Source organism: Pseudorasbora parva, chromosome 1 (assembly GCF_024679245.1).
Source record: "Pseudorasbora parva isolate DD20220531a chromosome 1, ASM2467924v1, whole genome shotgun sequence".
Classification (NCBI taxonomy): domain Eukaryota; kingdom Metazoa; phylum Chordata; class Actinopteri; order Cypriniformes; family Gobionidae; genus Pseudorasbora; species Pseudorasbora parva.
Window position 1 is genome coordinate 6,720,972 of NC_090172.1, and position 25,040 is coordinate 6,746,011.

At 38.3% G+C, this 25,040-nt stretch overlaps 1 protein-coding gene and 1 non-coding gene across 2 annotated transcripts in view; both read right to left on the reverse strand.

The window, feature by feature from the left end:
* galnt18b (UDP-N-acetyl-alpha-D-galactosamine:polypeptide N-acetylgalactosaminyltransferase 18b) overlaps positions 1-25,040 on the reverse strand; it is a 170,122-nt gene that overhangs the window by 80,525 nt on the left and 64,557 nt on the right. Inside the window, exons 2-3 of the mRNA XM_067412995.1 lie at positions 11,061-11,256; positions 6,286-6,452 (exon numbers count right to left, since the gene is read on the reverse strand). Coding sequence (XP_067269096.1) covers positions 6,286-6,452; positions 11,061-11,256 — 363 coding nt within the window. The remainder of the gene's footprint in view (positions 1-6,285; positions 6,453-11,060; positions 11,257-25,040) is intronic.
* trnat-agu (transfer RNA threonine (anticodon AGU)) lies at positions 21,890-21,964 on the reverse strand. Its single transcript has one exon. It is a non-coding gene; the product is annotated as a tRNA-Thr (tRNA).

A 25,040-nucleotide genomic window follows, 5' to 3' on the forward strand; every position in this document is an offset into this window, starting at 1 on the left:
ACATCTCTCGGAGGTCTTCTCTGTCAATCTTACAGAGACCCATTGGTAAATAAACGTTTGCTCTGCTTCTCTGAGGAAACCTAGGTTGCCTCCTGGATGATGTCCTCATTTTCCCTGCTTTTAGAAACAGAATAATCCAATCTTTCTACACATCAATATGGGCTCCAGGAGCTGGGACAGCTAAGCTGTATTGAACTGAATGTGAAGCTCTCAACCAATATAATACAACATTCATGAAATCAATCCATCACTCCTTCTAACAGCTCAAAACCTGCAATGCCCAGACAGGACGGCCTTACAAAAGTACCATGGCAGTTCCTTTGGCTGCATGTACAAATGGTTAACAACCATCTCAGGGACAGCAATAAACTACGCATATAAGGTCTGTATTTTCTTTGATATGATTGCTCAAATGCTATTTTGATATCATTAAAACTTTTTGCCTTTTTTCGCACTTTTGAAACATACAGTGATGAAATCTGTGACTATCATGCTACATAAACTAACTACATCAAACGGCTCTGGGGAATACTTGATTCTGATTGGTCAACCACGCTATCAAACGGTATGTAATTCCCTAATAACAACCGGTAAACACCGATGACACAGGCTCATCTGGGTAACTGAAGTCAGCACTATTGCTATGAATGGTTTTTCCTTTTTAAAAGCCAAGATGTTAAAACTCAAATCATTTTTTTTTTTTTTTTTTGTACAATTATTTGATTATGCCATATGGGTATTGTGGACTCTTTTTCCATGCAAACACAGCTGCAGCCATTTTGCGATGACTTTTACACTGTAATGCTAGCCTGACAAGCCAGACCCACATCAAGATGTTTGGTCTGGGAACACACCATTGACAGGACTCAATCTGAGGGGCGGGATAAACGGTTGTCTTTCAAACTCCCTCTGCACGCGATAGGATAGCGCTACAACCAACCAGAGCAATGTCAAGCAGAGCTCGTTGATAGATTAAACTTTTACCATATCCGGTCAGCAAATCTCAAAACACATCTTCCTTTTTAAAGAATGATTTCAGTGCCATTCTTTGTTCTTTACTCAAAGAAAAGCTTAACTCCAAGTTTTCCAGAGTCACAGATTTGAAAGGACGCTGTTCGTCAGCTTCTTTGTTTTCAAGTAGCACGTGGAACTGTCACAATCCTGCTGTCATTATGTTAAGCCCGCCTACCAACTCTATACACGATGTGATTGGCCTGACCAGAGTTCAGTTTTTCCAGCTCGCAAGCCAATGGATAGTTGGTAGATGTCCTGGCTGCAAATTATATTTGCTGCTGCTAAGGTTAGTCTAGATTTCTAGGCTACTGTAATGGATTTTAAAACAGTTATCTCAAATCAATATCTCTTATCCCCATAATTATGTGGCGAAATGCCATTAATAAGTGGTATTTGCCGCTTGCTAGCAACTGTTTTCTTCGCTGAAGCTTTACATTTAAAGAGCTAATAAAATATTTAAACTCAAGTCAATATATATATATATATATATATATTTTGATATATATATTCAGTAACAACCGGCTGGACGTGCATTATTCCTTATTTAATTCAATATACAGTATTTTTCTTCTGAATCATCTTTGTAAGCAGCTCTATTTATCTTAAATTTTTGTCTTAATTTTTGAATTCACAGCTATCTACAATAATAAATATACTTAATTAAAGACATTTTTACTAAACATAAAATGTCTTAAAGGGCCAGATTTACTAAACATGGCACATTAGCGTGAGAGCACAATTCCAAAAAAGTGCCATCATTAATGAACACAGACACAGCCGGATCATTTCCATAATAATCAACACAATCTACCAAGAGCAGCAAATTAGCGTCTGGTTTAAGATGTACTTTATTTGGGGCTGTAAATAATGCCACAAATACCAGTAAATTGACGAGCACAAACCTCAGCAAATCAGCTCACGTGATTCATTTAAATACTCTCCTCACATAAATTTTACGTCTGAAAGGGAAACTCCTATAAATGCATATGCAATAAGGTCAGCCGCAAAAATAACCCTGTCCTTGCCTTTTTCCCTGTGTGTCTTTAGTACATCCTGACAGTAGTTTTTAACAGCAAAATAGGGTTTGCGTTAGTGCAAGCTGTTAGTAAATCTGGTCTGAGATGTCTGAAAATACATCTAAATGAATTATGCAATTTTGCTTTAAGAAAAAAAGAAATATTTGTATGCAGTCATCTCTCTCTCTCTCTCTCTCTCTCTCTCTCTCTCTCTCTCTCTCTCTCTCTCTCTCTCTCTCTCTCTCTCTCTGATAAGGTGGTTATTCATCATCAGTTGTCTGCTGAAGAGGCAAAGACATTTTGTCAGCTCATTCTCAGGTTTTGAAGACAGCGAGATTACATTTTCTTTGTCCTTTGTCTTTGGTTGACAGATTCTCTGTTGGTCCCTCTGTTGACATAAAGTATCATGCTGAGTGGCCGCTTTCACGACCCTCATCTATGAATGTAAAGATAAAGCTGTCAGAATTCACAAGATTATTTCAGCTGAAAGAGTGGGCCACTGGCTCTCAAAATGGTACAATTAGTGAGGCGTCACCTGGGTCACTTTACCCTCTTTCTCTTCATGTCGGTCATTGTGTCTGCAGGACTGTAATATAGTGTAAGCTGAACACAGAAGTGGCTCTCACATTAGGAAGTGATTTCGAGAGATACTCACAACTGAAAAGACCTGGCAGCTTCTGCAGAGCCGTGGGGCTGACGACAGTTAGAGGCGATAAGACTACCAATTCTAGCCGTAATGACAAAAGTAAATCAGTTTCAGCTAACACACAGGATGGAATGACACCAACAAAATATCCAAGACAGCATTTATTTATTTTATTTTTGTTGGAAGAAGATGTTCAAGGATATACTGGGTAAACCGGCGATTTGATTTTGCCCAGCAACTGGTTCTGTTACACTTTTGCAGGAACCAATCACAGACTGGCTTATCCACCTGGCGTGCCATTGCCGTGTTTAACACGATGACAAATAGAGAAGCAATGGGTCGTTGCCTGTTGATCACGCCTCTTGTGGTCGGATTGGTTGAAGGACTATCCAATTGCGTACATTGTCATTTGAATAATGCTCGCTGATCACGCCTCTTGTGCAGGGATAATGTTCTTGCCGATAATATAATATTAATGAAATAAATTAAATAAATAAAAGTATTGACTATACTGGAGCAGTTTTATGATGGATATAGATGCACTTTTATGGACTTCACTGCCATTATAAAGCTTGGAACATTTCATTTGTCTGAAAGAAGAATGTTATATACTCCTAGGATGGCTTAAGGGTGAGTAAATCATGGGCTAATGTTCATTTTTGGGTGAACTAACCCTTTAACTGTACTTAAAGAGACTTTCATGATCATGTTTCTTAACACACTTAAACTTTTAATAAGTGCACTTTGTAACAGTCAAATTCTGAGATTTACTTTAAAGTACATTTTAAATCATTGTTTTAATAATCTTTTGTTGTTCTTTAAAGTAGTACACCAATTTTGATGTGTTAACTAATACTAAAGCACATAAAGTACTTGATTTTAACTGTAGTGTTATTTGAAATTAAAGTTAAAGTATATTTTAGTTAACCTTAAAGGCTATATGGTAACACATTACAATACGGGTGCACTAATATGCTAGCCTAGAAATCTAGACGCACCCTAGTGGCAGCACATTTAATCTGCCCGCAAGTGTCGTCTAGGAACTCTCAATACCCTTCTGAGCTGTATTCCTCACAATCTGGACGGGCCAATCACGTCGTGTATAGAGTCGGTGGGCGGGGCCATAATGACGACGGCCGAGTTGCGTTTGCGTGCTGCTAGTAAACACAGAAACTGGCGAACGGCGGTCTTTCGAATCAGTTTTGACCGCGACTCTGGAAGACTTGGAGTTAAGCATTTCTCTGAGAAAAGAACAAAGAACGGCACTGAAGTCATTCTTAAAAAGGGAAGATGTGTTCAGAGTTTAGCCGACCGGATACGGTGAATGTTTAATCAGTCAGCGAGCTCTGCTTCACCTTCGTTGCTCTGGTTGGTGTAGCGCTATCCTATCGCGTGCAGAGTGAGTTTGAAAGACAACCGTTTATCCCGCCCCTCGGATTGAGCCCTGTCTATGGTGAGTTTCCAGACCAAACATCTTGATGTGGGTCTGGCTTGTCAGGCTACTAATATGCATTAATTCATGCTTAACTAATGCACAGATAATCATGACTTAATGTATTACTATAGGTGAACTAACCCATTAATTAAAGGGTCATGAAACCCCCCTGCTGCAGCGGTGTTTTTTCACACCTTCGATTTGAAAAAGCTTGTTAAAAGGGGAGTGGTCGAGTGTGAAAAGGTGGGATGGTATTGTGTGGAAAGAGGGAATGGTTTGCATAAATAGGGGAGTGTCAGTAGGTGCATTAAGATTAGCGATACCAACAGCAGTAGTTACAGCGGTTCTGAGACATGTTCTTGGTTCCCGTTGGCATTGTTTACCACAGAGAGATTAAATGAGGGATGAGTACAGCGAATGAGAGAGCTATGAGTGGCGTGCAGCAGAGATCGCAAATCATTCAGCTCTTCAAAGTTCAAACCAGCATAATTCAGTGAGAAATGAAAATAAATGTTATTCTGCATGACGAAATATTTTGCAAACGTGATAAAACTATATTTGTCCAAATATGCACGCTGTTTGGCAAGATGAACAACGCGCCGACGTGATAAGAGAACGTGAACCACCCAACATGCGATGTGACAGAGATGTGTAATTCTAGATCTCAAAAAAAGTGTTTTGGGGTTTCATGACCCTTTAATGACTACTGTAAATATAAAATAATTTTCTTATGTAGAGTTTGTATAATGTGTAAAGGAGTCAGAACAGTGTCAGGAATCCCTCCGTCACACACAAACAAAGATCTGCTGTGAGGAGACGCGGTTCTGACGCCTGTACCGAACTGTGACGGGCAACATCATGACTATGACGAGAAGGAACAGGTTTTCTTGAGGATTCAGTCCTTTTAAGAGTCGCATCTTGTGACATTACGTCCTGTCTTCAGTCCGTGTTGCGTTCATATTTCATTCGAACTGCACCAGAGTTGGTTTAAAAGCGGACCGAGACTCATCTTTTCAGCGGTCTCGGTCCTCTTGTTTGGTGTGCACCAGGGTTCAGATGGCAGCGTTCACACTTATTCAAATGAACCACACTAACAGAGCAATCGCAGCAGGGCAACATGCCAAGTGTGAACAAACCATTAGTTACTTTTTTCAGGGAGTAATGCAATATTGTAACACATCACTTTTAAAAGTAACTTTCCCTAACACTGCTTCTTTTTTCAGGAGGCATAATATCTGAAGGTAGTCAAAGCTTGTTACGGTCCTGCCAAACAAGAATAAAGCATCCAGGGAGCAACAGTTTGGGGCGTATGGATAAACGTCACCTGTGTATGTATAAGGTCTTTTGAGTAGTTGTCAACCAAATTTTTCACCACCGAAAGTGGAAGACGGCCGATTTAAATTAAATATATTACACATTTTATATAATTGAATGTAATAATAAATTACCATTTATTTAAAATAAATATATATATATATATATATATATATATATATATATATATATATATATATATATATATATATATATATATATATATATATATATATATATATATATATATATATATATATATATATTATTATTATTATTATTATTATTAAATATATTATTATATATATATATATATATTAATTACCATTTATTTTCCACAATATACACATATATAAACATAAAAAGATTGCTGGAAAAAAAGCAATAATGAGCAAGTAGCCTATGTTTGCTAGTCTCTAATAGGAAGCATTCCTATTAAAGACTAGCAGACGAATCCACTAAATGCGTCATTAGTCCAGAGCATGAGGCACATGGTGTCGGGGAAATCACGTTTCTTAGGTTTAATCTTTCTGGGGTAAATATTTCTCAGTTTTCATCTGATTAGTATTCTTTCACCAATCACTTTAATCCAATGAGCAGAGCAGCTAATTAAGCAGACGGAAGGCTTAGCTTAAAGACAGAACATTGAGAAGCCAAACAGCGGTAATTATTAAGACTATAAGCCCCACATTGAGAACTAGCTAGTCCAACATAAGAGAAAACTAAAAGGAAATGCATGTGGTTGCTGCAGCTTTGTTCCAGTCTCGCAGGAAGTATAGTTACACCGATGTTTCTCATTAAGGGCAAGCATAATACAATCAACGGACATGCTAAGTGATCTGTGCTGTGTGTAAACCTACCGTTATTGCTGTTGTCATCTACCAGAATGATCTCTTTGAGCAGGTGGTGGGGGGTTCGGTTCATGGCCGAATGGATGGAGCGCAGAAGGACTGAAAGCGCCTCATTCACAAAGATGAAGACTATACTGACCTGTGGAAGGTTGGATGGGTAAGACATGTTTTTGCACCTGCAGGAACAAATAAAACACAAACGTTAATATGTGGAGGTGTTCTGTTCACAAATCCCATGAACAAGTTATTAAATAAAGTATTAATAAAATTAGCCAACCTACATCAAATGTATTTATACTATGGCTGGAAACTTTCCATGGGAATTAACATGAAATGTAAATTGACAGGAATTAATGGGAATAGGGTTTTGCTGGTTACATTGCAGGTTAGCCTATAAAAGGGAACTTCAATGTACTTAGAAAGAAATGTATTTCAATTAATCATAAAATGACCCTGATATGTCACTAGACATTAAGAAATCATGTTAATTTCAAATATTTGTATCACTGACAACAGTAGTCCGGCCAGGATATTGTCATTTTAAAGTTGTTCTTCAGCCCTCAAATGATATTGATATTGACATGTTGTGTTTTGGCCTGAAGCTCCGCCCTCCACCTATCTACCAATCACAAAGTCAGCATCTGGGTTGCCAGCTCTGCTCTAGTCACCACAGCTGTAGCTACAAACGTTCCTCCTGGATCCTGCAGCCAATCTGGCAACCTTAAGTCAGGGGGAGGCGGAGAGCTCTACAGTAATATGAAAGTGACTGCAGTACCAGTTTTGGCCACAACCTTACATGCACTTCCTTTAAATTGATAAAAAGTGATAGTAAATACATATTGTTATTTAGAAAAGATTTCTATTTTAAATAAATGCATTTAATCCTGAAGAAGGCTGTGTTTGGTTTGTGTTTTAAATTTTCTACTATGAAAAAGCCAGTTAAATAAAGGCTTTTTAATAATTTGAAGAAGAGTGCCTTGGGTTGGCATCGTTGTTAAATATGTATTTAGACATGTTCCAAATTTTAGTAACAGAGTTGCAAAACTGCAATCCTCATAATCCTCATAAATATAATATTTAGTCTGACCTCCTGAGAACATTTTCTGAAGGTTAGGAAACTTTGCTGACTATTTTTTTGTTTTAGACTTTCGTTTACGTGGAAAACACCAGGAGTTACAAACAAAAGGCAAAAGGCAATTCGAAAAACAAGATCTTTTTAATAAATATGGAGGTATTTTACAACGACAGGTAATGTTTTGATGTTCTCTGCAGACTGGAGTTTATAACAAGTGGGTTTTCAACGTTTTCAGACCCAGGTACTCAATAGCAATCTGGCTCCACGGAGAGAAAAGAACAGATGCGATCAGATGTGAAGGAGTTCTTTATGTTGCTGCCAGCAAGACACATCCAGTAATTACAGGGTATGGAGTAATTATGTTTTTCCACACACACCTCTTTCAAAGCCTGTCAAAACAGAGTCGATTGGCGTAAACTGTATGCTGCCATGCTTTCAACCCATAACAGACTGAACATTTTTTGATGAATATGTATTTTATACATACATACATTTTATATATATATATATATATATATATATATATATATATATATATATATATATATATATATATATATATATATATATATATATATATATATATATATATATATATATATAAACTTTTGTGAAAAAAAGAAATGTCTCAGTTCAAACAGGTTAGTTTATTAGTGAAGCAGCAGGAACACAGTCTGAAAACAGGTAAGATGATCGATATAGAGAGAAGTGCAGTACCGGCAGTCTTGATAGTAATGTAAATTGTGCCTTACAGGTTTATTGATCAAACACACACACTAGCGAGGAGACAAGGAATGACTGGATGGTGACCTGGACAGGATTGAGGGAACAACAGTGGTATCAAAGGAAGCAGGTAAGTGGCAAGGTAAGTAAGTGTCAGACTACAACCTTGTGTTCTCGTCATCCTCAACCGTCAAGGTTCAATTTCAATATTCAAGAACGCAATGAAAGTCCCCGGATGTTCTTGATATTGAGCAACAAGATCGCAGCACATCTCAATTCTACATTCAAGGATGTGTTCTGTGTCCTTGTGTTCCGCGTTCGTTCTTTCAAATTCTCCATGAGAACGCATGTCCATTCTTTGCATTTTTGTAACTGAGAAACAGCCAAAGACTGAGGTTGTGTGTGTGCGACTATTGATTTGTGACATTTGGGCAGTTGTGGCTGCTCATTGATCTGAGTGTGTGTTCAGGTTGGTTGTGTGTTCAGTACTCACTGTTGTGTGTGTGCACTTAGATGCATGAAATGCAGAGCACCAATTCTGAGTATGGGACACCATACTTGGCGTCATGTCTCTTTTACTTTCACATTGGTTAGCACAAACAGAATCAGGCCAAAATTAAGTTTGTTTGCTTCAGGAGTTTGAAACAGCTTGCTAAAGTGTGCTTTATAGCAATAAAGTACACTTTACTACTATAAAGCACACTTTAGAAAGCCGAAGCAACTCCTGAAGCAAACAAACTTAATTTTGGCCTGATTCTGTTTGTGCTAACAGGGTCCAGAATGACATCGTCATATATATATACTTTAAATTTTAAATGTCTGCGGAGGAGCTATGACGTCATATGTGGTACCATTTGAAAGCTTAGAGTCTCTACTGTCTGGAGATATGCATCACTTTGGCATTTGTTTTAGACGAAGTAATGTATTTACACTAAATTGCTCTGGTACCATTTCCGCCTGGATTTGGGGGGTCCTCCCTTCAGATCCATTTGAGTAGATCTTGCATACAACATGACACAGACAAACTTCTTTTTTCCACTATTTTCTAGAATTTAGTGGAAACTGCCCAAACTGTCTGCAGGGTCCTACATCACACAGGGCCTGAGTTAAACACTTTCAAAAATGAATGTATGCACAAAAAATAATCAAAAAGCGCCTATTTTTTGGGAGGTTATTATAGCTTAGAAAACATATATTTACATTTGTATCACTTTTAACAGTGTCTTATGTAACTTCAAAGGGTTTCCTGGAAAATGACACCAAAATTTTGTATTTAGCCCACTGTATGCATGTATGGGAAGCTTTTCAATTTGTGTAGGCCAAATCCAGGTGGAAAGGTACCAGATGTTAAGTTGTTAAAGTAGTAAAGTGAGCTTTATAGTAGTAAAGTGTACTTTATAGTAGAAATTGAAGTGTAATTCTAGACACTGAGGCAATACCATAAAGCTGTTTGATTTAAACCAATCTATAGTATAAAGTGCTATATAAATAAACGTGACATGACTTAACCCTTAAATGCATATTCACTACCCTCCTCCTCATTCATTTAAAAAAAGTTTGAATTTCTTAGTATCCTCAATCAATCAATTTTAAACAATATAACAAGAACAAAATTATAATTGAATGCCTTTTTTTTCCACTAGTTTTTTGTCAAAATTGTGTACGGTTGCTCAAGACCAGAGGTGTGCAAGACTACATTTTTTTTTCTGCACAATAATAAATTAATCTATAATAAGGAAATAAGTGCAATTCATCTTTATTCCACAAGATGGCAATGTCTGATATGCAATGATGAAGTGATGTTTCACTCATAGTTACCTCAGACAGAAAACCAAACATTAATAATTATAATCTGCAAAACTTGAAATGGCTCAGTGATTTACAGCAGAGCAAGTACTGAACACAATCAAATATTAGTGTCACTGTCACCTGATGCTGGATCTGGTGAAGTAGCTGTCAGCGATCAAAATATGGATTTTGAAGAAGTTAAAAAATGATCTCGGTTGATGGTTTTGAGAATATGCGTGAGATCGCGAGTGTGAGCCAGATGCTGAATGTACAGGGAAATGAGCTCTGATGAGGACATATGATGATGGTATAAAACATCTGCTCAATCTGAACCCTTCCAGGCTCCAAAAGATAACAGAATATGCTTTATTTTATTCTACTGTTATTGTTACTCTAATACCAGGAGATTTATATATTATCGTGACAGGTAGAGATCTATCCATGTCAGATATAGATCCGGGTCACTAAAGACCCAAAGATGTAAGATTGCTTGGCAAATCCCTCATGCATTTAAAGCGTTAAACATATTTATATATCAAATGCTTTCTTAACTGCTGTTTTCTCACTGTTGTTATTTTTTAATTTTTTAATTTTATAATAGGACATATTTGGGATGTTTGCTAACAGAATATCACTGCAAAGGTATTTCAAACTTCGCTGTGAGTTTCTCTAGCAGCCATATCACCTGGTATCCCACTGAAGCTAAGCAGGGCTGAGCCTGGTCAGTACCTGGACTGCAGACCAACTGGGAAAAAACAGGATGCTGCTGGTTGTTAGTGAGGCCAGCAGGGGGTGCTCACCCTGTGGTCTGTGTGGGTCCTAACACCCCAGTACAGTGATGGGGACATTATACTGTCAAAGAGCACTGTCCTTTGGATGAGACATTAAACCGAGGTCCTGACTCTCTGTGGTCATAAAAAAATCCCTGGCCAAATTAGCCCACTGGTCTCCTCTCCACCAATCAGCTGGTGTGTGTTGAGCATTCTGGCACAAAATGGCTGCCATCGCATCATCTGGGTGTTGATGCACATTGGTGGTGGTTGAGGAGATTCCCCCTTCTATATCGAAGCACTTTGAGTACCCAGAAAAGCATGTTATAAATGTAACTAATTATTATTATATCATCTGTCAGTAATATTATAGTGTCTGCGTTAAAGGACAGACAGGCAGTCTTTAGGCTTGACTGCTAGACACTCACCCATTAGGTCTGTAGTCTGGGATGGGTCTGTCCATGGAGAGGCGGTCGCTGAGGTAACCATTGTAGCCGTAATACTGAAACATCTTGAGGGCCACTCGGCGGCTCTCTGGCCCCAGATCCTGGCCCCAGTGGTTGAACAAGGACGAGTCAGCAAAAGATCGATCTACTTGATTGTCATCTCCTTTCAGCGGGGACTCTGTGAGGGTCAGACAGACACATGGTTGGCATTCCCCTGATAATGAAACGTGTCAGAGCCTATAAAAGAAAAATAACACTGATGCCATTTACAAGCACAATCTTGCACCGATTGTGCTTTCGTCTGCTGAAAACAAAAGAATATATTTAGAAGAATTTGGGTAACTAAACAGTTGATCGGCCCTATTGACTTCTATAGAAAGGGGGACAAATACTATGGAAGTCAATGGGGTCCATGTTTGCTAACAGGGTATTTCAAACTTCGCTGTGAGTTTCTCCAGCAGCCATATCACCTGGTATCCCACTGAATCTAAGCAGGGCTGAGCCTGGTCAGTACCTGGATGGGAGACCAACTGGGAAAAACAGGATGCTGCTGGGTGTTAGTGAGGCCAGCAGGGGGCGCTCACCCTGTGGTCTGTGTGGGTCCTAACGGCCCAGTACAGTGATGGGGACACTATACTGTCAAAGAGCACCGTCCTTCGGATGAGACATTAAGCCTAGGTCCTGACTCTCTGTGGTCATAAAAAAAAATCCCTGCAAATTAGCCCACTGGTCTCCTCTCCACCAATCAGCTGGTGTGTGGTGAGCGTTCTGGCACAAAATGGCTGCTATCGCATCATCTGGGTGTTGATGCACATTGGTGGTGGTTGAGGAGATCCCCCCTTCTATATGTAAGCACTTTGAGTACCCAGAATTATGCGTTATAAATGTGATTGTGCTTTCTTCTGCTGAAAACAAAAGAAGATATTTAGAAGAATTTGGGTAACTAAACAGTTGATCGGCCCTATTGACTATTATAGTAAGGGGAAATACTATGGAAGTCAATGGGGTCCATTAAAAGTTTGTTACCGACATTCTTCAAAATACCTTCTTTTGTGTTCAGCAGAAGAGAGGCATTCATACGGGTTTGGAACAGCAGAATATGACAGAATTACATGTTTTGGGTGAGCTATGTTAAGTTATATATGCTAATTATATTTATTATAGTTCAAATTATAATACAATTTTCATTTACAGTTTTTTTGGATTGCTTAAGCACAATTTTCAAAACACTACACACAATTAGCACAACCACACACTCAATTAGCAAAACACTACAGATCCTTTGCATAATTAAACACTCGTAAAAACGATACACTTCTGTTTAAAAACCACACTTTGTTACCATATGAAACACACACGTTTCACATTACTATAGTCTCTTTGCACGAGTTACACTCTGCTGTGATAAACCTAAAACACTTTTAGCACTTTTACTTTCCTATAATTAGAGTAGACTATCATCAACAAAGTGCAGATATAATCTAGTTTGGTAAATCCCCCAAACACTACACAAGACCAATGTGGCAACTTATTTATTTCTCAACATGCCCAAAATGCTTTAATGGACATTGATAATACTGTAACAAAATGTCTCTTTATTTATTGTACTGCAAGTTTACTGTTTTGCAAATCACTGTGTGTCGAGTTTTGCAACACGTGTGAGGTTGACAGTGTGCTTATAGTTGTGCAAATATGGGCTGATGTTTTGCTTCTTGTAAGGTTTTGCTAATAGTGTACTACTTTTAATTTTAGTGTAAGCTATCCAAAAAAACTGTAATTGCAAATAAGTACGTTTTGCACTTAAGTATATTCTTTTAAGAATGCTATTTCCATAATATGTCTTTTTTAAAGTCTAAAGTGCACCTCTTTTTCACAAAGGAATGTCATTAACAGTTAAAGCAAACTCCAATCAGCGACCATACATTTTTGCCCATTACTGTTTTCACTGTGATGTAAACACAAGTGCTGGGGGATTCTTTCATTCTGTCTTTCTAACCTGGAGGTTTAAATAGTCTCAAACCAGTGAATTAGTGTTCTAAGTATAGCATATTTTTATTTGACCCAGCATGTTTCTTGTGTCTTTTCCCCCTTATAGCCCTATGCAACTAGGTCATGACATTGTTAGTGGTCATTTCAAGGCAAGATTTGTGTTTCTAAATTGGACTAATCTGGATTTTGCAGTTTTATATACCTGTAAATTCCAAAATAAAAAATAAAAATCTTATACCATCTGTTTTTAAATAAATAAAACAGATTTTCAGTGTCCTCTCAAACTTGTGTATAACACTGTACATTTATAGATTCATTGACACATCGTAGGTAATATTTATAAAGCGTATATTTATAAAATCCCGTGCAGAATAAACCATCCCTAGAGTATAAGAGAATAACTGCTGCACTGGAACAATGATTTGCAAACCTGAAAGACAAAATAATCTACACGATAATGAAAACAAAATCTCATGAGAACATGATATCGAGGGAAAACAGTGTTCCATAGACACAATATGCTTACATAACGCTCCCATTGTGAATGACACACCGTTTTGTTTGCGTTTCAATGTCAGTTTGATTGACCTTTGTGTTTGACTGTCATTTGTGACCTTTTCATATCTAGCAGCAATAACCACATGCTAACATTTATCAGCCTGTAGATATAAAATGGAAATCAGACCTGCATTACCAATATCTCATTAACATTAACTTTAATCAAAGCCAATGATAACACATTAAATGTGCCATTATAATTCTATTTTAAAGGTTCTTAATTTGTTTCGGAGGTCTCCTACAATAGATTTGTACGCATCCACGGTCAAAAAACACCAATTACTATATCTCAATTTCGGCTCCAGATCTTCCTCAGCACCTCTACAGTGATATAAAGAGTAAAGGTGCCATTGGTTTTTCCATATCAATTCCAGTGTGCTTTGGAAGTATAATCAAAGTGGATTCACATTGCAGAAAACAATGTATTCTTGACATGTCAACAACACAAACCAAACTCTTCCAGGCCCAAACTATAACTACAGTGTTTGAGGGTGGGTCAAATCAATTGTTCACGGGCAGCCAATGAAGACCACAGGCTGCCATTATGCAAATTCGATATTTTTTTTAAGTAGGTTTTTTTATTTTAGAGGACAATAGAGATCGCTAATGTGTCGTCATCATGACGTATTCTCAGTGGTAAACGCAAAGCATTTTGGGAATCCGCAGCACAAACGGGTGCCAGACTTCTGTTTGCATGGAGGGAAGAATGCAGTGTTCAAGATGTCATCTACCTGCTGTGTTATAAACTGCAATAGTCATTTTCACGATAGAAGTGGCATAAAGCTTAAGAACGGGATATCGTTTTATCGTTTTCCAGCGTGGAAATCGTAAAACTGAGCCGTGTTTCAGAGGTGACAAAAAGGCGGCGAATGGCATGGATAGCAGCAGTAAGGAGGCCCAAGATTACCTCCGTAATAAAGTAATACAAACAAATGATTTTCTTTTTTTCATCTAAGTGAAACTTAAAAATAAACAGATTAGAGCGTTTGAGGACAAGAAAAGAAAACCAATGCAATATGATGTCCAAAAGATGGCATTGACAGTACATTGTACATTAAATGGAGTTGGATACATTTTATTGATATAGATGTTTAATTCTTGCATCTAAACACAATATAGCATTAGTGCCAAGATTTTTCACGTGAATAAAGGCATAGATTCGCAAACAAATTTGGTCCTTTGTTAAGCTTGTCAGAAGTTCTGATCTGCCCTTGTATTTTTTTCCTCATCAAAACTGAATATCATCACGTTGTTCATCGAGCAGGGACAGTTTTTGTGCATTTTGTTTCCTGATTTCACCAGAACAAATAGAAAATCTCAGCAACGGCGATAAGCGATAGATTAAAGCACGAGAAATCCATGTCACTGATAACAGCGGCAACGAGCGCCAGATCGCCTCATATTTAACAAACAAATTAAATCATGGTCTTCTAGTAAACTAGAGATGTTTTGTAGCTGCATTTTGTATTATTATATTCAGTTTTTCTCTCTAGTTTTTAATTATTGTCATGCCAGAACACTAGCCTACTATGCCAGGCCATGTAAATGGGCCAAACATACCCATAATTCTTTGCATTTTGATGACGTTGCCGCCCAGTTGGTCACATGCCTTGGCGATCTCTATAAGGTTATTATTTGTGGTGTAGCATTCACAACAAGAACGGTAACTATATTAAGGTCTCCATCAATGCACTATAAGGTTCTGTTTATGATGAGCGTACTGCAGGTTTGTCACCTGCCGCTTTAAATGCTCAAGCTCTCGAAGCAGGATGGATTTTAATTGGCTGTCAATGTTTTTATTGTTTATCAGCTCGAAAAAGAAACACAATCTGAAAGTAATTCCAGCAATATTGTTTCTCTGTGCCAGTATAATTATACTTGTGGTGTGGAATCTGCTATTCTTTTACATTTAGAATGTTTTTTAAAACTATATCTTTATCGGTATCATTATAGTTATCTTCCGTCTTATGAATGCCATTTATTCTCACGCATGCTCGAATTACAACTCAAGTCCCTATCTCAAATTATTTTCTTACTCCTCCTTAAAAACAGCTCTTCTATTTCAGGCTGTGGGAACTGATGGCAAGATACGGGATAGGGAAGTGGCGTTGTTGGAAGCAACAGCACTGCAACCTGGACCTGTGTGAAAACATGACTACAGAGTCCCCAGTCAGAAAACTGATACTGAGGGGGTCAGTCTGGATCACTGACGGAATCAAATACGGCTCTGTTGGATACTGGCTACCAAGAGGGAGAACACCCACCCAAACGGCAGCTCTGAATAAACACTGGAGCCGTGCTGCTAACACCGCTCCAGACTGCAGCGCGCTGTAAGCACTGGTGCAGGAATGGGATTTATTGGACCCTGTGCACAAACACAATATCTGACTGCTGAGATGAAATATCAATATGCTGTATTTCTACTTGCTGTTAGAAAATTAATTCTGTTTTATGTATTTCACTTTTACCAATTTTCCATATTAAGTCCTTTTGATAAAACTCTCTTAAGACATTAAGGGATCTCAAAATCATATGACCTGAGGCTGCTATGGAGTGCGTGTTTGCAACAAATATAAAAGTGGTTTTACAGTTATGATTTTAACTATATAGACTATTGGTGGAGTTAGTTTTTGATGCTTGGACAGGCCTTAGTCAAAACAAAACAAATGCAGAAAAAGAAAAAACTAAATTGGTGGCTGGCTAGAAGCAGAAACACAACTGTTCCACGATTGGCCGGATTCATCACATGTTCATGTGTGTTTCGTGTTTATTCAAAAACCTTCAGTTCCACTAATGCTAACAAATTTGTTTTTTATTTTTTATAGTCACAATGTTATATTGTGTCATGTTTATCAAAATAAAACTAATAAAAAAACTAATTTAAATAGTATAGGCTTATGTAACTTTAATCTTGTACAAATAGACACTGTATTAAAGCAGCACTTGGCAACTTTTGCTCTCGGGGTCCCCCTACAGTTGGGAAAAAATAATGTCCTCAACTACTGTCGTAAGCTCTGTCATCCTACAACAGGGGATGCCATCGCGTGTGCATTTGTTGACATGACAACCCTGATAGCCCTGAACTAGTGATGCGCGGGTCGTCTCATAACCCGCGGACCCCGTATGTCTATTTAATGGTCGCGGGTGCGGGGCGGGTTGTTAAAATATATACAGTGGTGCGCGGCGGGCCAAATAACTTCATAAAAGCGGCCCCGCGGGTTGGTGCAGCACTAACAGTTCCCTTGAACACTGCAGGAGGAGTTCACATGCAGGTGTTCTTCTGGCGGCGCGTGTGAAATGTCTTCATCCCAGGTACAGTCAGTGGCATATGTTTCAGCATGTCATATGAATATAATTTCATGGGTTTTATTTTTTTCAAACGCCAAATAATCGCGATGCTCACGTTTACAAGCCAGCGTCATTATAGTAGTCTATTGGTTACCGTTTTACAGAATCTATATGATACTTCAATTCAATGTTTGCGTGGTAGCTCACCATAACAAGCAGGACAGCATCGGTCGGGCACGCCTCCTTCAGCTCACGCCAACGAGCAAACGCTGGTCCAATGCTGATCCTCGTCCTGCCTTTAATCCCATCACTTTTTCGTTTCCTCTTATTGCTTTCCTCCAACAAAACCTTTTCTTTCTTATTTGTCTCTGCTGCTTCGGACATGACTATATTATCTGACGAACAAAGTTGGGCTCGCACGTCCGAATTTAAGGAAATGTGGGTGTTGGTGGAAGTGACGTATATGCCGTAAAGCAGTCGAATTTTGTAGTTCTTTTTGTTCTCGGGTTACTACCCGAAACCCGAAGTTTAAAAATACGATTAAAAACGATACAGACCCCATCAAGCTATGACAGATGCGTCATTCAACCTATTGTAAGTCAATTTATCATCACAAGAGTCTTAAAAAATATATTATGAAGGTTGAAAAGGTACCTAGTGCTGCATTAAGCAGTACATAAAGTACACCGGTAAATGAAAACGCCTCTGAAACATCTGTGTATTTGACAAATATTGCCAATTTAATTTCAGCTGTGATAAAGTATGCAAACACCACATGAGCATCACTACAGGAAGCAGAAAGTTCATGTATTTCTTCATGTGACTTCATGTACTCGTTCGCAGCTCCTCCACACCTGCACATGGCACTGCTCGCCAATCTAGCCACAGCCGATGTAGAACACACCTACTCTCTCCACACCCATCATGAGTGGACACGCCCCCTACCGCTGATTGGCTTACTCTCTCTCCACACCCATCATGAGTGGACACTCCCCCTACTGCTGATTGGCTAAAGCTTGGGGCATACTCTGCAAGAGCATATAAATGTGTTCATTTTCTCGAGGTGGAAAGAACAAGAATAAAGTTCATTCTTGCCAGTACATCCAATACTTCACGAGAAAAGCAGTTGCCGATCACCTGCGTTTCTCTGCATTAGCCAGACCTACTTTAAATGTACGACCAATCACACAATAGCTCTCGGACACACGCAAGAAAAAAGTTCTGCTCAGATGATGTCCCAAACCAGGGCTGCGAGAACAAAATGACACCATTATGTTCTTGCAGCCCTGGGAGCGAGAACTTTTTTCTCTGTTCTTGCGGAGTAAGTTGCAGCGTTCACTTCATGAGTGGACACGCCCCCCACTGCTGATTAGCTCACTCTCTCTCTTCACCAATCATGAGTGGACACGCCCACAACTGGTGATTGGCTCACTCTCTCTCCTCACCCATCATGAGTGGACACGCCCCCTACTGCTGATTAGCTCACTCTCTCTCTCTTCACCCATCATGAGTGGACACGCCCCCAACTGGTGATTGGCTCACTCTCTCTCCTCACCCATCATGAGTGGACACGCCCCCAACTGGTGATTGGCTCACTCTCTCTCCTCACCCATCATGAGTGGACACGCCCCCAACTGGTGATTGGCTCACTCTCTCTCCTCACCCATCATGAATGGACACGCCCCCTACTGTACTCAATATACAGTCACTGCCCTTGCTGTCCAGAATAAAAGAGAACATCCCAATCGAATGAAGGGATTTGTGGAAACTGTGGTTCCTAATTATTGTTATCCAACACTTACCTTATATTTCAGGATGGGAAAAAAAAAACATTTCAGGTGAAGGATAATCCATTTTTGAGAGTGTTATAATCTATATGACCTTGTCATTATTTACTGATTACTGTTTGATATTGTAATATTTGCCATTATATAATCAGAGGAGTATACAAACGTTTGTGAAAGTGTCACTCCACAATACAATAGCAAAATATATAAGTAAGTATAGTATTTTTGTTACATTAACCAGTGCCTAGCACACCTTCCTAAGGAAAGGATATGGGCCAGAAGACATTGCAATTACTAAATGATATTTAAACAGACTAAAAAAACTATAAACTATAAAATTCTAACGGCAATCATGTCTTCTAATATCTTCAATTGTTGCATAAACCGAGTGGTAGCGGACACATTTATACTTGTGCAGCTGTCTCTTTAACACTACGTGGTTTATTTACATGTTGCTGCTGATTGGGCTGACATATTTGACACACCCACTAATCGAGAGAAAACACATCTCAAACCCGTTTCACACTTTTTCCAAGAAACATCACTTTCAACTGGAAACGGTAGCAAAACGTTACTTCACATTTAGTATTATGCTTTAGTATATTAGTCAACATAAGTGCAAAGTGTATACATCTTCAAAGCATGACAAGATCATTGAAATTTAATATTTAAAATGTACTTCATTTAAAAAAAAAAAAAAAAACTCTAAGAAACGATCTAGAAACTGTATTCCTTTAAATGAATTAAGTGGCCAGTTCTTTTATTAATATTATATTATCAGCAAGTTGTCCAAGTGTGGTTGTAGAAAATGATAAAAAAGCAGAATCTATGCACAGCAGACATGTTGTAAATAATCTTTCAAGATCTGAAGTACACAGTGTTCATTCAATACAATTAAGCTCAATCTTTTTCACAAAAAATAACTACTTTGTAAGTCATGGTGTGCATACAGTTCATGGCTGTGCTTCCCAAAAGCATTGTAAGCCTAAATAGTCTCTATGATCATCTTGGTTCACAATGCTTTTGGGAAATGCAGCCCAGTTTGGCAAATCAATTAAGGAATAATAAAGAAGTAAAATATACTCCTCAATAAATGGCTTGTATTTAGGTGACACATAGCTAATTTATCTGAGCTCTCAAACTGGATGGTAACCTCTGTCGCTATAATGTGCTGGCTAATAAAACGGGCAACTGTCATTTGGCAAATGTATGATTTTATGGCTATTGCATTATTCTCTCAGCAGAGTAATTGCTTTGACAACCAAAATAATAGATGACTGGGCTTGTTCTGAGAGATTTGCTACGTGCCATGAAACCAGAAGCAGCTTCATACCTGGATTGTAAAAAAATTTTTGGCAGGGATTGTTGTACAAAATGGACTAAATGGAGCAATGCTACTTTTAAAAGCAGTGACTAAAGAAGTCATTCTTAAATTGACATGGTCCTTGTGTGGGAGTGTGAAACAAAAAGCATTTTAATTAGGCAGCTTTAATGATACAAACACATTTAATTCCCTCTACAGGTCATTTGCATAAATAATTTTGCATTCAAATTTTTTAGAGCATGTTTAGCCAATGCCTCATTCTTTCTGAAAGCTCCTAAAAAGCACAACATGAACTATTTATCTCTGCCTTTCATGTTTTCAAATTTCCGGCTTTCTGTGTTTTCACTACAGTAGGGGTGCTATTACACACCTTCTGAAGGAATACTGAATCTCCTGATCAAACACATGCACTGAAGAAGCAGAAACAAGCTAAAGCAAGCAGTAAATAATGTGACCATAAACATAAAACAGCATATCAATTATAATGTTACTGAATGAAATGTTGACCCAGGACAAGCTACAGGACCGTGAAGCTTTGGAGGTGCTGATGAACTCGATCCACTCCATCTGCTTTGATCATTGTTCTGAATCCGATCTTGATGTAGTCTATGACAAAAACGTGATTTTCTTTTTGCCACATCTTTATTTGCGTTCCAAAGATCATAACGTATTATGGGTTGATGGTAGCCTGACGTGGTCATACTCAATTCTAGTCAGAATATGAGTCTGAAACTGCTACATGGGCTGTGATTATGAGGCGTGTTTCAACCGAACCAGGAAAGACATCAATTGGATAGACCTACAACCAATCAGAGCAATGAAGCGACTGCACTGTGTTGCCAAGTCCGCGTTTTTTTTCCCGCGGTTTGTTTTCAATGTCCGCAGGTTAAAGCGACTATTATGTGGTATATAGGTGCATGAATGTGAATTTTAGAAGGAAACCTTGCCAAAATAACACACATTTTACCCCCCAAACCTGGCAACCCTGTCTGCACGCACGCTGAAATAAACGATCTTTGCCGGTGTTGTAAAAATAGAAAAGAATTTAAGAAAACAGTTACTTACCAACATGATCATCATTTCAGAGAGAAATAGTGAAGGTGAATGCATATACAAACAAGCTCTCCGTTTAGGATTAAAAAAGCCCGCCCTGATGATTTCATTGGTCTGGACGGTTTCAGGCATAATCACTCCTCTATGGATCGAGTCCAGACCGAACTGCCCAGCCTCAAATGTTGTGTACGGGGCTGAGTTTGGCTGGCATCCAGGCTAGGTTGATGGCAAATGACAGAATTTTCATTTTTGAGTGAAAAAAAAACTTTAATGGGGTCCAGTAATGTATGTGAAGTTGTAGCTCAAAATACTCCACAGATAATTCTTTATAGCATGTTAAAATTGGCACTTTTTGAGGGTAAGCAAAAACACACTGTTTTTGTGTGTGTCCCTTTATATGCAAATGAGCAGCTGCTCCCGGACCCATTTCAGGAAGAGGGCAGAGCGTCAATAGCTGGTGTTAGCATCTCCGATTACATCATGCAGACACGCACTGAAAATGTCAGAAACTGTTCAGAATTTTATGTTCAAAACGGAGTTGGACAATGATGGAGAGACTAAAGAAGAAGAGACAACATGTAGAATGAGACAGGATGTTTCTGATGGGTAAGTTGATGAATTTATGTAGCTGATGTGGAGTTAATATCTTCATTGATGTGCATATTCTGGTATGATTATCTGTAAATCGCTTGTGTGAGAACTGTTGTAAGATAGGTTGTCATCTTGCTGAAATTTATGCATTTGGCAGACGTTTTTATCCAAAGCGACTTGCATTGCATTCAAGGTACACATTTTACATTATTGTCAGTTCTTGCTTTCCCTGGGAATCGAACCCATGACCATGGCGTTACTAGCGCCACGCTCTACTGGTTGAGCTATAGGAAAGCCGAAATGCTATTGCATTTGCATAGCGTACTGTAAATGTGAAAAGATGGATGCGACGGATGCAACGGATGTTGAGCACACTCACAAATGTCCTCGACTACAACAACTCTTCCTCTTCCTAACATGGCCTCAGCCCCTTTGTTGTGTGTTCCTGGGTGCAGGGTTTATGTACATTTTAGGGTTTGTGATGTCACTAACCTGTGAATAAGCTGGTTGTAGTCCCTACCAGCCATTTATTGTAGTTCTTTAAAAGCAATAAAAAAAAAAAAACCTTCCTATGCTTTCAACTTCGTAACTTTGCAGATGTTGTTTTTGCTCAAACAGCAACAATACACACTAACTAAAGTTTAAAAGGTGAAATCATAATCAAAGACCCATTTTAAAGCCTCACTGAAGTGTCTTGAAATGTGCAGCATTATTCAATGTAGTGACGTATTTTCCACTGAAACAGGAAGACACAGATCAGGACATATCGAACAGCTCCTCCCCTTTAAAAAAATAGGCAATAGCATTTAGTTTTATCTAGAGGTCGACCGATTCATCGGATTTGCCGATTAACCGGCACCGATAGCTGATTGGTGGAACAATCGTTATTGTCAATCGGTATACCGATAGTTTTTCCGGTTTGTGTCCATTGCGGGAGAGGCTGAGAAAGGTGCTGTCATTACACAGTAGCCTACGAGAGCTCTGAGAAGGGTCTGCTGGTATTATATAGCGCGAGAGCGGCCTCTAGAGGCCAAATAAAAACTATCACTGTTTACATTAACACGTGAGCAGAGGTGGGTAGAGTAGCCAAAATCTTTACTCAAGTAAAAGTACAAGTACTTACGGAAATATTTACTCAAGTAAAAGTAAAAGTAACAATCGTAATAGTTACTTGAGTAAGAGTAAAAAAGTATTAGATGAAAAAACTACTCAAGTACTTAGTTACTAGTTACTTTCGATCTGATTGATAAGATCCAAAAACCCTGAATTTCAGACTACTTAGAGAGCTATATATATATATATATAGAGCTATACACACACACACACACATACATATATATATATATATATATATATATATATATATATATATATATATATATATATATATATATATATATATATATATATATATATATATATATATATATATATATATATATATATATATATATATATATATATATATATATATATATATATATATATGTATATATATGTATGTGTGTGTGTGTGTGTGTGTGTGTGTAATGGTTAAACAGTGTAAATTAATGGTGTGCTGGGCTAACCACAGCTCTTTTTAAAACATACTTTGCTCTTATATTTTTATAAGTATATGCTTTCTTAAAAATACAGTCCCATTTTTAAATGTATATATACACTGCAGACTGTTGTCTGTCCGGATATGTGTATAAATGCAAGATGTTACATTAGGCTATTCAATTTGTTTAGTTTTTAGCCTGATCTCATCAGTACCTATGGCAACGTTTTTGCAAACCACAAAATATGAACCAATACGTACATATTGCGACAGTTTCAAAGTGAAATGTCCACTGGGTGGCGCTAAAAGCTCATTTTTTTCCAGAACAGATTTGCGTGAATCTGACATGTTTTGTTACGTTGTGTTTTTAACGTACACCCACACTAAACCTACCCGAAAGTGTTAACAAAAGCAAATGTGACAAAAATAAAATTGTGTCCATGTATTTTTAGCTTGTGTTTAGAACTCGTCTTTGAGCTCTTATCATGACTCGTTCTTCATGGGGTTCGTTCTCAAGCTTTTCGCATTGCAAATACAGATCTGTATCAGCTGAGCTATCGAGCAAATCTGGTGAATCAGAAAAGCAGAACATGGAGCTGTGACGGAAAATTCAAAATGTTTTAGTTTACAAACCATATAGACTAAAAAATGCAGTTTTTCTGATAGTGTTCATTTCTGTTGGAAACTGCAGTGTATTGGTACGTATTTTGTGGTTTGCAAAAACATTGTCACAGGTACATTTTGCCAATGAGGTTGCTCGTTTTATGAGAAAAAAAAGATATGTAAATGTGCAGATGTGAACGTTTGTTTGTGGACGTGTGTTCGGAGGATTCAAATGATTTGTCAATGCTTGCACAAGAGCGCATATGAGGAAAACACTCGGACAGTGTGTGAAATAGTATTACAATAAAGGAAAAGTGCCCATAGTTACCAATTTACCATTAATAGTGTTCAAATATAGGCATCATTGTTACACTTACCGTTGTTTTCTCAGGTTGGAGCTGGAATTATTGTATGCTGAGATGGCAGTTCATATTGGTGCACACAGCATGCATTACATTATGAAACTGTTCTTTTTGACATCTTTGACTGAAAACAGGCTGAGCTTGAAGCCACGTACGGGTGATCTGCCGTAGCTCACACACATCTCCCTCTGCTTCGGCCATCATCTTCTGACTTAAACGCGCGCTAATTTTATGCGGGTGATGCGTATCCCCCTCTCGCGAAGCAGCCTCTCCAACGTTTCGCAAGACTTGCGAACAATTCATAACTTATTTTAAAATATATAATTAACTATCACCATTGACAGTAGCGGAGGAACGCCACCGAATGTAACGAAGTAAAAGTACAGTTTTTTCACAAGAAATGTACTTGAGTAAAAGTAAAAGTACCCATTTTTAAATATACTCTAAAAGTACAAGTTACCCAAAAAATGTACTCAAGTAAATGTAACGAAGTAAATGTAATTCGTTACTACCCACCTCTGCACGTGAGGACACCCGAGGCTCCGCGCTTCACCGAACGCTGCACAGAGCGCGCTGACACGTCTGACGTGCGTTTAAAACACCGAAAGGGAAATGGTATGAATACAGAACACTTCAGTAAATGTTGCCAAACCATTATAAAGTTTTTTTTTTTTTTTTTGGTGACTAGAGGCTTTAGCAGCGAAAGAACAGCAGTATGTAGGTACTTTACTTTGTCGTCGAGGGTGAGAGAACGCTAACATTAGCAGTAACATTTACCTCAAGCAGTTAAAGCGACGTAACAACTAGTGAAGTAAGAAACCAAACTGTATGGTCATGCATCCGACAGAAATATAAACACATCAGAAA